The 13,243-nt window shown below is 50.1% G+C and overlaps 7 protein-coding genes across 7 annotated transcripts; 5 read left to right on the forward strand and 2 right to left on the reverse strand.

The window, feature by feature from the left end:
- Window positions 1–155: 155 nt before the first annotated feature.
- On the forward strand, window positions 156–689 carry LRP88_00254 (GFA family protein; the record flags this gene model as incomplete). Its single annotated transcript, XM_083236970.1, has 3 exons — window positions 156–284; window positions 340–536; window positions 590–689. The coding sequence occupies 3 exons, from the start codon at window positions 156–158 to the stop codon at window positions 687–689; spliced, it is 426 nt and encodes a 141-aa protein (XP_083107339.1).
- A 959-nt stretch (window positions 690–1,648) lies between these two features.
- On the forward strand, window positions 1,649–3,411 carry LRP88_00255 (fungal specific transcription factor domain-containing protein; the record flags this gene model as incomplete). Its single annotated transcript, XM_083236971.1, has 5 exons — window positions 1,649–2,331; window positions 2,399–2,604; window positions 2,656–2,806; window positions 2,860–3,212; window positions 3,404–3,411. 5 exons carry the CDS (start codon window positions 1,649–1,651, stop codon window positions 3,409–3,411), a joined length of 1,401 nt encoding a protein of 466 aa, XP_083107340.1.
- Window positions 3,412–3,630: 219 nt separating this feature from the next.
- On the reverse strand, window positions 3,631–4,610 carry LRP88_00256 (fumarylacetoacetate hydrolase family protein; the record flags this gene model as incomplete). The annotated part of the gene is made up of 3 exons (XM_083236972.1): window positions 3,631–4,107; window positions 4,159–4,295; window positions 4,346–4,610. 3 exons carry the CDS (start codon window positions 4,608–4,610, stop codon window positions 3,631–3,633), a joined length of 879 nt encoding a protein of 292 aa, XP_083107341.1.
- Window positions 4,611–5,104: 494 nt separating this feature from the next.
- LRP88_00257 (RmlC-like cupin domain-containing protein) lies at window positions 5,105–6,210 on the forward strand (the record flags this gene model as incomplete). Its single annotated transcript, XM_083236973.1, has 4 exons — window positions 5,105–5,372; window positions 5,431–5,743; window positions 5,808–5,847; window positions 5,917–6,210. The coding sequence occupies 4 exons, from the start codon at window positions 5,105–5,107 to the stop codon at window positions 6,208–6,210; spliced, it is 915 nt and encodes a 304-aa protein (XP_083107342.1).
- A 175-nt stretch (window positions 6,211–6,385) lies between these two features.
- LRP88_00258 (DUF4396 domain-containing protein) lies at window positions 6,386–7,002 on the reverse strand (the record flags this gene model as incomplete). The annotated part of the gene is made up of 2 exons (XM_083236974.1): window positions 6,386–6,678; window positions 6,729–7,002. The coding sequence occupies 2 exons, from the start codon at window positions 7,000–7,002 to the stop codon at window positions 6,386–6,388; spliced, it is 567 nt and encodes a 188-aa protein (XP_083107343.1).
- Window positions 7,003–9,446: 2,444 nt separating this feature from the next.
- Window positions 9,447–10,616, forward strand: LRP88_00259 (NmrA/HSCARG family protein; the record flags this gene model as incomplete). Its single annotated transcript, XM_083236975.1, has 4 exons — window positions 9,447–9,957; window positions 10,011–10,058; window positions 10,115–10,207; window positions 10,267–10,616. 4 exons carry the CDS (start codon window positions 9,447–9,449, stop codon window positions 10,614–10,616), a joined length of 1,002 nt encoding a protein of 333 aa, XP_083107344.1.
- Window positions 10,617–11,221: 605 nt separating this feature from the next.
- LRP88_00260 (GMC family oxidoreductase) lies at window positions 11,222–13,003 on the forward strand (the record flags this gene model as incomplete). The annotated part of the gene is made up of 2 exons (XM_083236976.1): window positions 11,222–12,861; window positions 12,910–13,003. 2 exons carry the CDS (start codon window positions 11,222–11,224, stop codon window positions 13,001–13,003), a joined length of 1,734 nt encoding a protein of 577 aa, XP_083107345.1.
- Between the last annotated feature and the right edge of the window lie 240 nt (window positions 13,004–13,243).

The following is a 13,243-nucleotide window of genomic DNA, read 5'->3' on the forward strand; positions in this document are numbered from 1 at the left end:
TTGGGACTCAAACCGCCACACCGAGTGGATGATGTGTGTAAGTTTCCACGTTGACCACATATACATAAGTTGAAATACTCATATATATCATGATGCCATCAAGGTTGTTTACAAGACATAACCTTATCCAAGTCACGAAGAAATTCACAATCACTATGCCAGCCCCATATTCCGGACAGTGCCTCTGTGCCGCTGTCAAGTTCAGCATCTCCTCAGAGCCAGTCACAGTTCTGTCATGCTTTTGTGAGCATTGTAGCAAAGGAGCTGGAGGAGCACACCAATTGGTAAGAACCAAGCGTTGATTTATATCCAGGGCAAATTTCTAACCCAAGATAATAGATTGGCAAGTTTGCTACAAAGGATGTCCAAATAACCGCTGCCGACGACGCCATCGGCGAATTCATCCTCTCTGATACAGCCAGCGGAAATAAGAAGGAAAAGCACTTTTGTCGAACATGTGGATGCACGTTATGGACGATTCCAGCCGCAGCCAAAGGAACCTTTCATCTCATTCGGCTGCCACTCCTTGACGGAGGGTAAGTGGAGGCGTTACCGTGCACTTGGTAACAGCAAGCTGACTTATCTTTAGGCTAAATCTCAAGCCGGCAAACGAGATCTTTGTCAAGAACCGGCCGAAATGGATGGAGCCGGTCGAGGGAGTTGGCCAGTGGGAAGAGATGAGAAAGTAAGAATTTGCGGAGGAGGAGTTGATGGACGGGGTGGTGACACTGGGACACTCAGATGTGGAGTAATTAGCTTATGAATAAACAAGGCTTCCGATTGGTTCGGAACGAACTTTCGGGACGAACTCAACCTCGGAACTCAACTTCATCTGATTCCGAAATCTTTCCTTATCCACGTCCTCCGACCCCGGATTTCTCGCTCATCAAGGCCCTGATCCTCCGGGGCAACTCCACACGTCTCATTACAGCCTGCTTATCTCTTGGTCTCTCTCATTTCTCAACGGATCGCGTCAAGTCACGTGCACCTGTTCCGGACCTGTCCCGAGCTCGTTAAGGGAGACGGCGGCATAGCAACCGATGGAGCCTCCCCAGAGAGTTGTCGAGGGCCCTGGAAGTAGGCAAAGTGGGTCGAAGCGACTCAAGATTGACGTCGCTTGTGATACCTGTCGTGCGAAAAAGGTCAAATGTGATGGTGTACGTCCAGGCAAGTCATCACCTGATGTCCCAGTGGTGTGGGATGACGAGACTTGGCGACAGCCATATCAAATGTTGATAATGGATTAATTACTTCAAAAATTTTTGACTAACAACATCGTATAGTCTGTGGATCATGTTCCAGGAAGCTGAGCTTGCGAGACCAATGCAAATATAGTGCAGGCAGTCTTGTCCGTGTTCGCGACTCCGAAGGCCCATCCATCAGGCTGAGTCGTGATACCAACAATATCGTGCCACAGGGAGCAAATCCTCAGACTCTTCCAAATGTTGGTTCTGCAAGAAGCCCTGAACTAGGACGTGTAGCGCACATGTCTGAAGCTCAGATACGAGTGCAAGCTATGTCTAACCCACCTCCTCAACAACAACATTCATCTCCGGCTGGGACAACACCTGGGAGTAGACACGAGGCACAAGGTCAAAGGCAACTTGGGGCATCGGCATGCTCAACGAGTCCATCTGTTATCGACTCCATGACGGCTGTCGTTGACGAAGGGACCAACACTGGAGAGTTCTTTGGAATCAGTAGTGCTGGTTCCTTCACCGCTCAAATTAAAAAGGCTATCGATATTCGCCTGGGAAAACCAGGGACAGGTCCGTCCAACAGTATCCCGGCTACCTCACGTTCGGTTCTAGGGGTCGCAGGCGCCGGTGATGCACCAGCTCCTGAACTTTCCTACGTTCTCCCTCCACGTCGGCAAGCAGATCATCTCATGGAACTGTACTGGTTCTATGTAGACCCTTTATATCCATTCCTTGACCGAAAGCGTTGGACCAATGCATACAATGCCATCTTTGCCGGGACAGTCATCGATTTCAACGAACGCATCTTTGTTGCTACCCTCAACATCATCTTTGCTCTTTCCACACAGCTACATGAGTCTCAGTCTCTTGAGCAACGAGAACAGTCAAGCGAGACCTACTTCCGCCGAGCCCAAGATTTATTACCAATGAGCCCCTGGGAGTCTGGATCTCTTGAGCTAGTGCAGTGTCTGTTGGTTACGAGCCAATACCTTCAGAGCACTTACAATCCGCATCAGACGTGGATGGTTGTTGGCTCAGCAATTAGAATGGCTCAAGGCTTGGGTCTTCACCTACCAGAGACATCAGCAGATCGATCTGATCTAGGGGAGCGAGAACTATTGCGACGAATATGGTATGGGTGTATTCTCATGGATAGGTATGTACGAAGAATTGTTGTCAAGCATAGCTAACACAAGTAGGATGGTGTCTGTGACTCATGGACGTCCTGCCATGATCTCAAAGCGTCCTGCAATGGCCGTACCGTTACCCAACAAATCACCACCTGTTGACCCGAGAGATGTGACATCGGGAAGAGACACAGGTTACTACAGCTTCTTTGTCGAGTCAGTCCGACTCTATGAGATAATTCACCAAACCATGATAGCGCTCTACGGAGGCTCTCATAGTGGACGATGCAAAGCAAAAGAGCATCACGTCCCCGACCATGATAGTTTAGATAACGATGACGAAGATCTCGACAAGGTCGTTCAGCTGGACCGTTCGCTTAGTAAATGGGAGAAGAAACTTCCAGATCACCTGAAGTGGAACATGCTGGAGGCGAACAAGGACGAAATATCACGTCGTCAGGCTGTGATCCTCCGGATGCGGTAAGTACCCCCAAGAAGATATCCTCGGTACGAATGGCTAAGAACGGACATAGCTTTCTTCATGCTCGGATTCTGCTTCTCCGACCATTGCTGTCGCGATTCTGCCTTACACAATCACCGGCAGAAAACAGTCTGGCCGACGACACTTTACAGATCCGCGTCATCCAGCAAGGCGCAATGTTCTGCGTTGCCACGGCTCAGAATATTATTACCACACTTCTCACGCACCAAACTCTGGACAGCACCGTTGGTCTTCTACCTGCATGGTGGTATCGCGTCTACTATGTGTACTCAGCTGCCACTGTCCTCATCGCCGCAAAGTTAAGACCAGATGCCTTTCCTGCGGTTGAAATTGGGCGCTCTTGGGGCCAAGCTATTTCAGTACTGAAAGCTCACGAGAAGTTCGGTCAATCTGCACGAAGGTGCGTGGCGGCGTTGCATATTCTTTCGTCTAAGATCTTGCAGGCTGTGCCTGGGGGCTTGCCCGGGCATGAAGGGGGAAGCAAGAGGACTTCTTGTCGAACAAGCGAAGGGAGCCAAACTGGGGGAGGGCCAGATGTCCCTGCTGACATCGAGCTGCCTGACTTGGTACAGCAGTTGGCTGACGAGTTTGAGACTCCAATGCCGGATCTTTCTTACCAAGATCTGGCTGATTTCAATTTTGATGTAAACGATATGTCATGGTTGAACGACATGCAGGGGGTTTGGGAACTACTTAATGAGTAACTAGCAAAATGGACGAGTTCAAGACAATACCCAGCACTATTTGTGTGAAATTCTTAGGTCTAAATGTACTTTTATTATTCCATCTTTGAGTTCTATATCTACTCGAAAACCATCTTGTTCCTCACGCTTCCCAGTCCAGTAATGCTAACCTCCACAATATCGCCGTCGTTAAGGTACTTGGGCTCCTTCATACCCATGGCAACTCCGGAGGGTGTGCCAGTGAGAACAACGGTGCCAGCCTCGAGGGTAGTTCCCTGGCTGATAAAGCTGACAATCTCCTCAACACCAAAGAGAAGATCGCCAGTATCGGAGTTTTGCCTCTCCTCGCCGTTGACGGTTGTCCTCAAGTTGAGGGTGGAGGCGTTTCCAACAACAGCGGGAGAGACGAGAAGAGGACCGAGAGGGGCGAACTTGTCGAAGCCCTTGCTGAAGCACCACTGGGGAACACCACCGGCCTTCTTGGGGTCACGCTGCCACGCTCGGGCAGAGACATCGTTGGAAACGACGTATCCAGCAATGTGTGAGAGGGCAGACTCCTTGGGGATGTTCTTGCCGGTCTTGCCAATAACGATGCCCTACATAATCACATTAGTCGTAGTTTACGAAATATCCGGATGATAACTCACCAGCTCTCCCTCGTAGTCTACGGTGCCGTCCTGGGCAATCTTGGGAATGGGAACGTCATCGTTGAAGCCAGTGACACAAGTCGCGGGCTTGATGAAGACTGAGGGGTATGGAGGCGGTGTTCGGCCACCCTCCTTGACTAGTTGGGTGTTAGTATGGAGCCCTTTTCTTCAAAACATTGTGACATACTGTGCTTGATGTAGTTGAGGCCGATGCATCGAATAATCGGCACATCGGAAGGTCGGAGAAGTTCCCGAACAGTCGTGACATGGATCTTCTCGCCCTTGGTGAGCTCAGCAACAGGACTTGTGCCCTTGTACTCAACCGCCCAAAGGTCATTTTTGGCTAGACGATCAGAGAATTCCTTGTCATCCTGAATGATTGGCTCGCCAAAAGTCTCGTTGCCGTTGTCATCGACAAAACGGATAAGACGTGTCCAAGAAGTGGTAGACATTGTGCGTGATAGTGAAGCGAGTTTACTGGTAAGGTGACGCATTTCTCAGCTTCTGATGGTCCAAGTCTTGATTTTAAACCCCTCTCATCAATGTCTAGTGGAAGGTAATTGTACAATAGATTGCCGAAAAGCGTCATGGGAGAGGATCCACGTGGGGAGCCAACCACGTCGTGGTCCGATCGGAATGCGGATCTTGGACGGAGCTTCCGGGATTTCGGAATCGCCTCGGTTGTGCTCGGCGGACTTTGTTCCGGGCTGCAAGTCGTTTCCCCTAAGCGTGGCTCAGCACTGGGAGACTTGTGATTAGTCCATGTTTGTTTGACTTTCCCGACCTTCATCCTTTCTCCATTCTTGAGATGCGGCAGTGGTACCGGTATCTGTGTAATCGTTCGATGCTTACGACTCTCGAGTAATATTATAAAGAATCGAGACCGACTAGCTCCAGACAACAACCAGTCACTACGAAAACACACATCTAAACACCAACTATCACGATGGGAAACTACACTAGCACCGTGAGCGCCGGCGCCACCGACGGCGAGACAGAGGAGATGAAGTCCTATCTCAGTGCTCTCCCTGCCCAACACCTCGATCCTCTGTGGTCGCAGATGAACATGATGGTGCCTCCCACGCCTAACCCTGCCACGAAGCCTCACATGTGGAAATACCGAGACGCTCTACCGCATCTGGAAACAGCTGCTCGGTTGGTGCCCGAGGAGAAGGCCGAGAGAAGAGTCCTGATGCTAGTGAACCCCAGCATGCGTAAGCCCCCTGCCGAGTCATAGTCGATTCTTCATCGTGTACTTACACTTTTCCTTAGAGGCTCCCTATACTACAGACACCATCTATGGCGGCTTGCAAATCGTCAATCCGGGCGAGACTGCCCCAGCACACAGACATCTTGCCTTTGCCTGTCGTTTCATCATGGATGGTGAAGGCTTCACTGCCGTCGAGGGAAAGAAGATGCCTCTTGTTCGGGGAGATGTTGTTGTCACACCCATCTGGCACTGGCATGACCATGGAAATGAGAGTGATAAGCCTGTCATTTGGTTGGACATGCTGAACCTCCCCCTCTTCCGCTTCGCCCCAGTGCACTTTGCCGAGGGTTACTCTGACCCTCGTTACCCTAGCGAGTAAGTAAATGATGTTTTTATTTTCTATACTTTCTTTGATCATGACCTAACCTTTCCCCCAAAGGCACTGTGACCCCTGCGAGTGGCGTTTCCCATGGGGCCCGGTAGAGAAGGCCCTCAACGCCAGCAAGGACGACTACGCCATCTATCAATACACTCTTGCAGATGGCAAGCCTCTATCAAACATCCTTACTGTCCAAGCCGAGCGTTTGAACCCCGGTGCTTCGGTGGAGTCGCAAGAGAGCCAGTCATACCTCTACCACTGCTACGAAGGAACTGGCCGAACAGAGGTTGAGGCTCCATCGGGCGAGAAGATGGTCTTCAAGTGGGAGGCTCGTGACACTTTTGCCATTCCTTCGTGGTGCAAGATCAAGCACATTAATGAGTCTTCAACAGAAAAGGCTTATCTGGTGGCTTGTCACGATAGTCCCTTCCTCGAGTGCCTGGGTATTCAGAGGAGGAAGTAGAGGGTACAGGAACTAGGGAAGAGTTTCTGAGTTGGGCATCGAAAAACATTTGTATGAGAAGCACATGATAGCGTTAATTCTACTTGGTTTATTATGACATTGAATATTGTACAGGGAGTGAGGATGCGTGTACCGAAGCCCGATGCTACCAGTAACGGCCACATCAAGGATCCGATCAGTGACAAGCCTTTCCATACTTGCGTAGGCGAATGTAGTTATACGGAAGAGGAGCAAAGAACCCTGCAATTATGGACAGGCCAGCAGCGAGCCAGAACGCAGGGTCGTTGAGGGAGACAGTTCCGCCGGTGAGGTAGTAGTCAACCGCATTCTCGGCTGCCTCCATCGTGATCATGGATATGAAACTCATGCCAATGGCCGTCTTTGCAGCTGTGAGCCATGATAATCCATCACGGCCGATACGAAGCATGACGGTCTCCAACAGGATGGAGCTTGAGATGCCAGAAGCCACTGTTCTCGTTAGAAGGAAGAAGATGCAGTGTTGATGAGATCTTCCTTACTGGATATTGGCATTACGACGCCCATGCTAAGATCCGGATAGTAGGCTTGCAACAACCACATGGCCGTGAAGTCGCCCAACGTGCAGCCTGCGAGACAGCGCAACGTGTTGACAGAAGCTCGGTTCCATGTTGGTCTAGAGCTCCAGAAGGCAGCGGATGTCGCGGAGAGAGGAGCCGACTTTTGGCAGGGTGTTTTCTTGCTGCATGATTGACTGCTTGTCCATTGCTTCTGTAAACTCAGGCCTATTGAGGGTGCGTTGATGAAAGCAGCCATGTTGATGTGAGGTGAACGTGAGAGTAACTTGGTCCCACAAAGGCGAGCGTGATGGGCGATGCCGTTCATTTTTCTTCCAAAGGCAAGATAAAACACGGAGAATGAGGCCAAATGAACAGAACTAAAAACGGTAAGAGTATCGTAATAGCAGAGATGAGAGGATGTGTTTTTTCACGCGCCAAAGCAAAACCGCACAATTGACTCAGCCCCACATTTATCACGAGGTTGGTCACACGGCGAAATGTGCTCACTGAGATTTATCAGCTTTCATATGAGAAGTGAGTGAGCTTATGAGTGAGCTCTCATAGTGTAAAGACCCCAAATGGGTGTCGTATTCATAGCTTTATGAGAGACTTTCTGTGAGTCCAGTTTGATCTGACTATTGCCTCATTGCTTTAAGGCCATAATAGGCTTACGCAACATACCTAATTTAGTTCCGTTATCATCGCCCGAACTCTGGTGTCTCTCTTGACAGATATCGTTTTTATCGAATGTGGATGGCTGGCATCTTCAAATGTCCCCTGCTATCTAAAATATCCGGGGCTTGTCGGCTCCTAGAGTAAATCCGAGCACACCTGGAACTTATCTCCCCCAGCGTGGTAAATGACTCGTTATGACTCTTTGATATCAACCCATTTACTTTCAATACTTGTCTGCAGGTCGTTTATAGCCCAGCCTTGGATATGGCACCGGATATTTGCCATGATCGTCAGTCCGCCAGTGCGGATAGTCGGGGTCCTATACAAAAGTCAGTCAAGGGAAACCTGGCTGGAAACATGAGGCAATATAACAAACATACATCATCAAACCAAGGCACCTTGGACCCTATTCTTTTGAACTCATTAAACCACTCCGACTCTGGCAGATGACGCCTCTTGCACCAAGTGCATCTAATCCGTGTATGCCGAGGAACACTTGCACCACACATGCACCACGCCTAGACGAGTCTCTTTAGTGCATTTTCTTTTGTTTCAAGATGAAGTTGGGACATACCGCCCTTATCCAACCCGCATCATCGATATGCTTAGTTGGTAGAGGACCAAAACCTTCAATTTCTCCTTCTAACGCGGTATGCTCACCCCGGTAATATCCTGTGAAATCGACCACCTCTTGCCTACATTTAGAGCATATCCAGTATCTCAGGGCGTCACAGTCGCATAACTCATTGAGGAATTTGCCTTTGACCTCCTCCTCCATCACAGCATCGCAAGGGGGGCATAGGCACATGACGGCTCCAATCTGAAATGACCCGTTGAGATGGGGCCTTCCTTTGGGGTCTCTGCCTTTCCCTTCGGGTAAGGTCCGAGGGTAGTACCTGCATTCCTCGCAAACGTTGATACCACATTTGACGCAGGGAAGGGCACCGGCTTCGTCGCACTTGAGGTTGTAGAGACGAACCTCAACCGGCTCATCGCGTCGAAGTAATCCACTACCCTTGTCGAAATCGTAGATTTTATACAGGCCGCGGAATTCTTGCCGATCAGCTAGTCCCCGTCCATCACAGAGAGATTGACGAGTTATGACTTTGAAGATTTGTGGCGAGGCTAGGATGAATGAATGGTGGGAGCGAGATGATATAGGTCGAGGGTTGAGATCCATGATGAGAGTGTTGTCAGAATAGAGTACGATGAGATGAGATTGGTGAGGTTGGGAGCAGCAGGTTGAGGAGTGTCAGCCATGATGAGATTTCCCATCCGAATGAGAAAGGTTGGAATGGACTAGGTTTGGATGTGACAGGATGAGGCTCGAGTACCTAAATCCCTAGAAAATGGGGTGTATGCTATATACTTGTAGACACGACAGCTGGGCAGAATGTTTCATGCAGGCTGACATCCTCGTTCCAGTTCTTTCTGTTCATTAGATTAGATACATGGCCCAAGGTTGAAAGAAGAGGGCTGTGCTATGCTAGCAAATTGTATTTTGCCAAACGCACACCCAATGACTCCTCGCTGATTTCCTGCATGGCCAAGTCCAACTTTGCCGTTTGGGTCTGGAACACGTCAGACGATAAAGGTGCTGTTAATCAGCAGATAAGCCCCCTCCCAACCGACCCTTGTTACACTTCGCAACGGCCCTTGGCATTCCTCCTTCAATAGGTCCTTTTTTTGCGAGCATTTAAACTTGGTCCGTTCCACGATAGGTATTGAATTGCAGCCCTACGATCTCGGTCAAATGGCTCTTGATGCAGGGTAAATCCGTATCTCCGGTTTGTGGATTCATTTGGAGTCTATATCCGGAAGTCTGCTGTCCTGCATGAAATGTTGGAGAAGAAAGACAATGAAATGAACTGATATCGAACTCGAAGCCTGCTTGGGAACCAATTACAGGGTCCGATTCCGATTAATGATGTAATCCGCGGGTATGGGGGCCAAGCTTAAAAGGGTTCCGTTCGCTCGTTGACGATTGATGACGAACTTTACTGTTTCGTCACACCTCTAACCACCATGCAGTCAGCTCCGCAAACTCGTACCATCGTCGTCCTTGGGGCCACCGGGAACCAAGGCCGAGGAGTAGTGAGAGCTCTACTCCAAAAGACCTCTCCAGCATTCAACGTCCGGGCCGTGACACGAGATATCGAGGGCTCCAGCGCTAAACGATTGGTGTCTGAGTTTGGATCAACAGATCGACTGCGTCTCGTCAAAGGAGACGTATACGATGGGCCGAGTTTGCATTCGGCCTTCAAGGATGCATACGGTGTCTTTGCCGTTACCCAAAACCGAATTGCGGGCGGAACCGTCGATACCGAAGACGACATGAAGCATGAGCTCCAAGCAGGTCGAAACATTGTCGATGCAGCAGGGGCCTGCAAGATACAGCATTTTGTAATGAGCAGCCTGCCGAACTTGACCAAAGCTAGTGGCGGACGCTTTACCAAAGTCTATCACTTTGACTATAAGCATCAGATTGAGCAGTGGGCTCGACAGCGTTTGCCCGCCGTCACTGCTTTGTTACCTGGTAGGGCCCACGACACGAGGCGTTGCTATCGATAAACTGACGGGCTGTATCAGGTCTCTTCTACAGCAACATGCTGTGGCCACAGTACTGCCGTAAAGAAGGTGTGACAACCTTGACAAAAATAGTTGGGGACTTGTGCTGATGCTCCGAGTTTTAGAAGATGGAACTGTGCGATTTTGCGCTCCCGTTCCCGGTAATGCACTTGCAGATTGGGTCGATCCAGCATATGATATTGGAGTCTTTGCGGCAGGTAAGCACAGCTCTTTATCTGACGTGATACCGATTGAGTAGATGCTAAATCAAGGGCAGAGGTGTTCGCAGTTGGACCGGAAAAAACCAAATCCAAAACGTATCCTGTCGTGAGCCCAAAGGTCCGGTTTTCTGACTTTTCCGACATCTTTACAAAGTCAACCTCGACACCATCTTCCTTCAAGTCGACAACCATCGACCAATGGGGAGACACAGTCGCGGCGACTGTGGGCGAAGGGTACAGAGAGGACATAAAGCAGATGATGCAGTGGATCGCCGAGGCGCCAGAGGAAAGGATTTGCTATGGGACCATGGACAAGGATGAGGATACTTCTTGGCAAGATCTTGGGGTTAAGGCGAGCACGTTTGAAGAATGGCTGGCTAGGACCAACTGGAAAGAGCCAGAGTGAAGTTAGATCGAGTTGGTAGCCTGGCTCAAAGATCTGCCATGCCTTGTCATCATTGGGTTTTGATCCCGCGCACTGGTTTTCTTCAATGCTCAGTTTGACGATATTATCTGTCCTGGTTGCGAAGTTCGTTGCCTCCCATGCCATGAGCGGGCTGAAAGAGGGTACGAGCTAAGACGAATTCAGTCTGTCTCTTAGGCAATGGCAAAGGAAATGCGAGGTTGTCACAGAGCACTCACAGAGCACCCACATCGGAACGATAGTTCCGCCCACTTTTGCAGGTCTAAAATATTTCACTGCGGGAAATGGCCCAGCCCGCTGCTCTTTGGTTGGTTCAGTAACGCGATTGTCTCACTTATCAAGACACTCACGTTTCCTAGTTGAGTCCAAATGTCCCCTGGCTCGTCTAGTACCATGCTATTGTTTTGTCATTGGATGCCACATGGATATGCCGCTTGTATCTGCCGCGACAAAAGCCGATCCCGAGGGGGCGCTTCATGGCTGGGGTTTGGCGTAGGGGTACAAAAGAGGGGGCGCCTCTCTCTGAGGCGCAAGCGACGATCTCAATTGCAACTTTGTGATTCATTTCTCACCCTTCTTCACGAAAAATGACCTCTTCGGAAATCCAATATGACTTTATCGTCGTCGGTGCTGGTCCCGCTGGCTGCAGTGTTGCCAGAGGCCTTGCACATGCCACAACTCGCCCCTCGGTTTTGTTAGTCGAAGCTGGCGGTGAGAGCAGCGATGTTGACCACCGAATCATGGGAAACCTGTTCGTTCAAATGATGGAACCATCTTTAGCAAACCCATACAAGAGCAGTCCCCAAGAACACCTCGCTGGCCGCGAGATAGACCTCATGAGAGGCAAAGGTCTGGGGGGCTCATCAACCGTCAACTTTACCACATGGACAATCGGGCCTCGCGATGATTGGGATACGATGGCTGAGATCACCGGTGACTCTGCTTGGAGCTGGGACAATGCCAAGGAACGTTTCAAGAAGCTCGAAACGTATCACGACAAGGTCCCCGAGGTACCTGAGGGAGTCAAGAAATACCTGGATCCAAAGAGTGACGATCACGGCTACCAGGGACCACTACACATCGGGTTCGAGGATAAGTGGGATGGCTATGCCACTTCTTCGATGGAAATTTGGGAGGCCAATGGCTATGATATCAACACTGACGCCGGCAACGGCGAATGCTTGGGCATCTTCGTCGCCCCAAAGACCATGTATCGAGGAACAAGAGCCACGGCCGCCGACTTGCTATATCCTACTCCAGACAACCTGCATATGAAGACAGATTTACCAGTTCATCGCGTCATTTTCGAGAACAAGAAGGCCGTCGGGATCTCCCTGCTGGATGGAACCATTCTCAGGGCAACGAAGGAGGTCATTCTCTCAGCTGGTAGTCTCGACACTCCCAAGATCTTGATGCACTCTGGTATTGGACCCAGAGACCAGTTGGAAAAGTTTGGAATTCAACAGATTCTCGAGAATCCAAATGTTGGTCAGAACTACAAGGACCACTACCATGTTGCACTCAAGTTCGGCCGTGCCGAGCACACCGACAACATCACGGCTTTCTTCCGCAGCAAGGCCCTTCAAGACGCTGCCAAGCGTGAGTGGGAACTATATCGGACTGGTCCTTACGTGACCACTGGTACAAGCATGAATATGGGCTTCTTCAAGAGCGATGCTGTGCTCCAGAGCAAGGAATTTGAGAACCTCCCGGCAAGTGAGAAGAAACGACTTCAACGGCCTACTATCCCCACTTATGAGATCGCAACAGCAGGCATCGCGCAAGAGTATTACACAGATCCTCATACGGTGCCGCCTTTGTTGGCAATCATGGTCTTTGTGCACAACTCCCAGGGCGTCGGAAACGTACAGTTGGCGTCTACAGATCCTGCAAAGCCGTTGATCTTCAACCCTTCATTTGCCTCGCACCCATACGACAAAAGGGTCATCATCGAGGCGACCAAAGATGTTATGAAGGTTTCTAGAAGCCCGGAGTTCCAGAAGGACGCCCATCCTACACAAGGCAACTTTGACGTCCCCGCGAGCGACAGTGACGAAGACATCCTCGACTATTGGCGCAAGAACTGCACCAGCACATGGCATATGAGTGGCACATGCAGCATAGGGCGTAGTGAAGAGGATGGTGCGGTTGTCGACACTGGGTTTAAGGTCTTTGGCGTGAGCGGACTAAGAGTTGCTGATTTGAGCGTCATGCCCATCATTGCGAGGTATGTTAGTACGGATGTTGCATGATTCAGGATACTAACTTGATACAGTTGCCACACGCAGTCGACGGCTTACCAAGTCGGCATGCTTGCAGCGGAGAAGATTGTAGCCGAGTATTCTTTGAATGGTCGTGCTCGGCTGTAGAGCAGCAATTGCAGGAGGGCTGCATTCTGGAAGAGTGGGAGTGAAGAATAGAAACTGAAAGACGCTTGAGAAAACCTGGGCTGACAATCACCAGAAGGAAACATCCGTAAAGTCGGGGGTTAGATCTCAAGATGGCATATGGCACCAGGAGGCTCAAATTATTTCTCGATCAACATAAGTCGCCATACAAGGATCTGTCTTAAATCTAGTTATTGTGTTCACGAAGCTAAACTCTTCCTG

The sequence above is a fragment of the Fusarium phalaenopsidis genome (assembly GCF_050370095.1).
Source record: "Fusarium phalaenopsidis strain FUZ10S chromosome Unknown contig_32274, whole genome shotgun sequence".
Lineage (NCBI taxonomy): Eukaryota > Fungi > Ascomycota > Sordariomycetes > Hypocreales > Nectriaceae > Fusarium > Fusarium phalaenopsidis.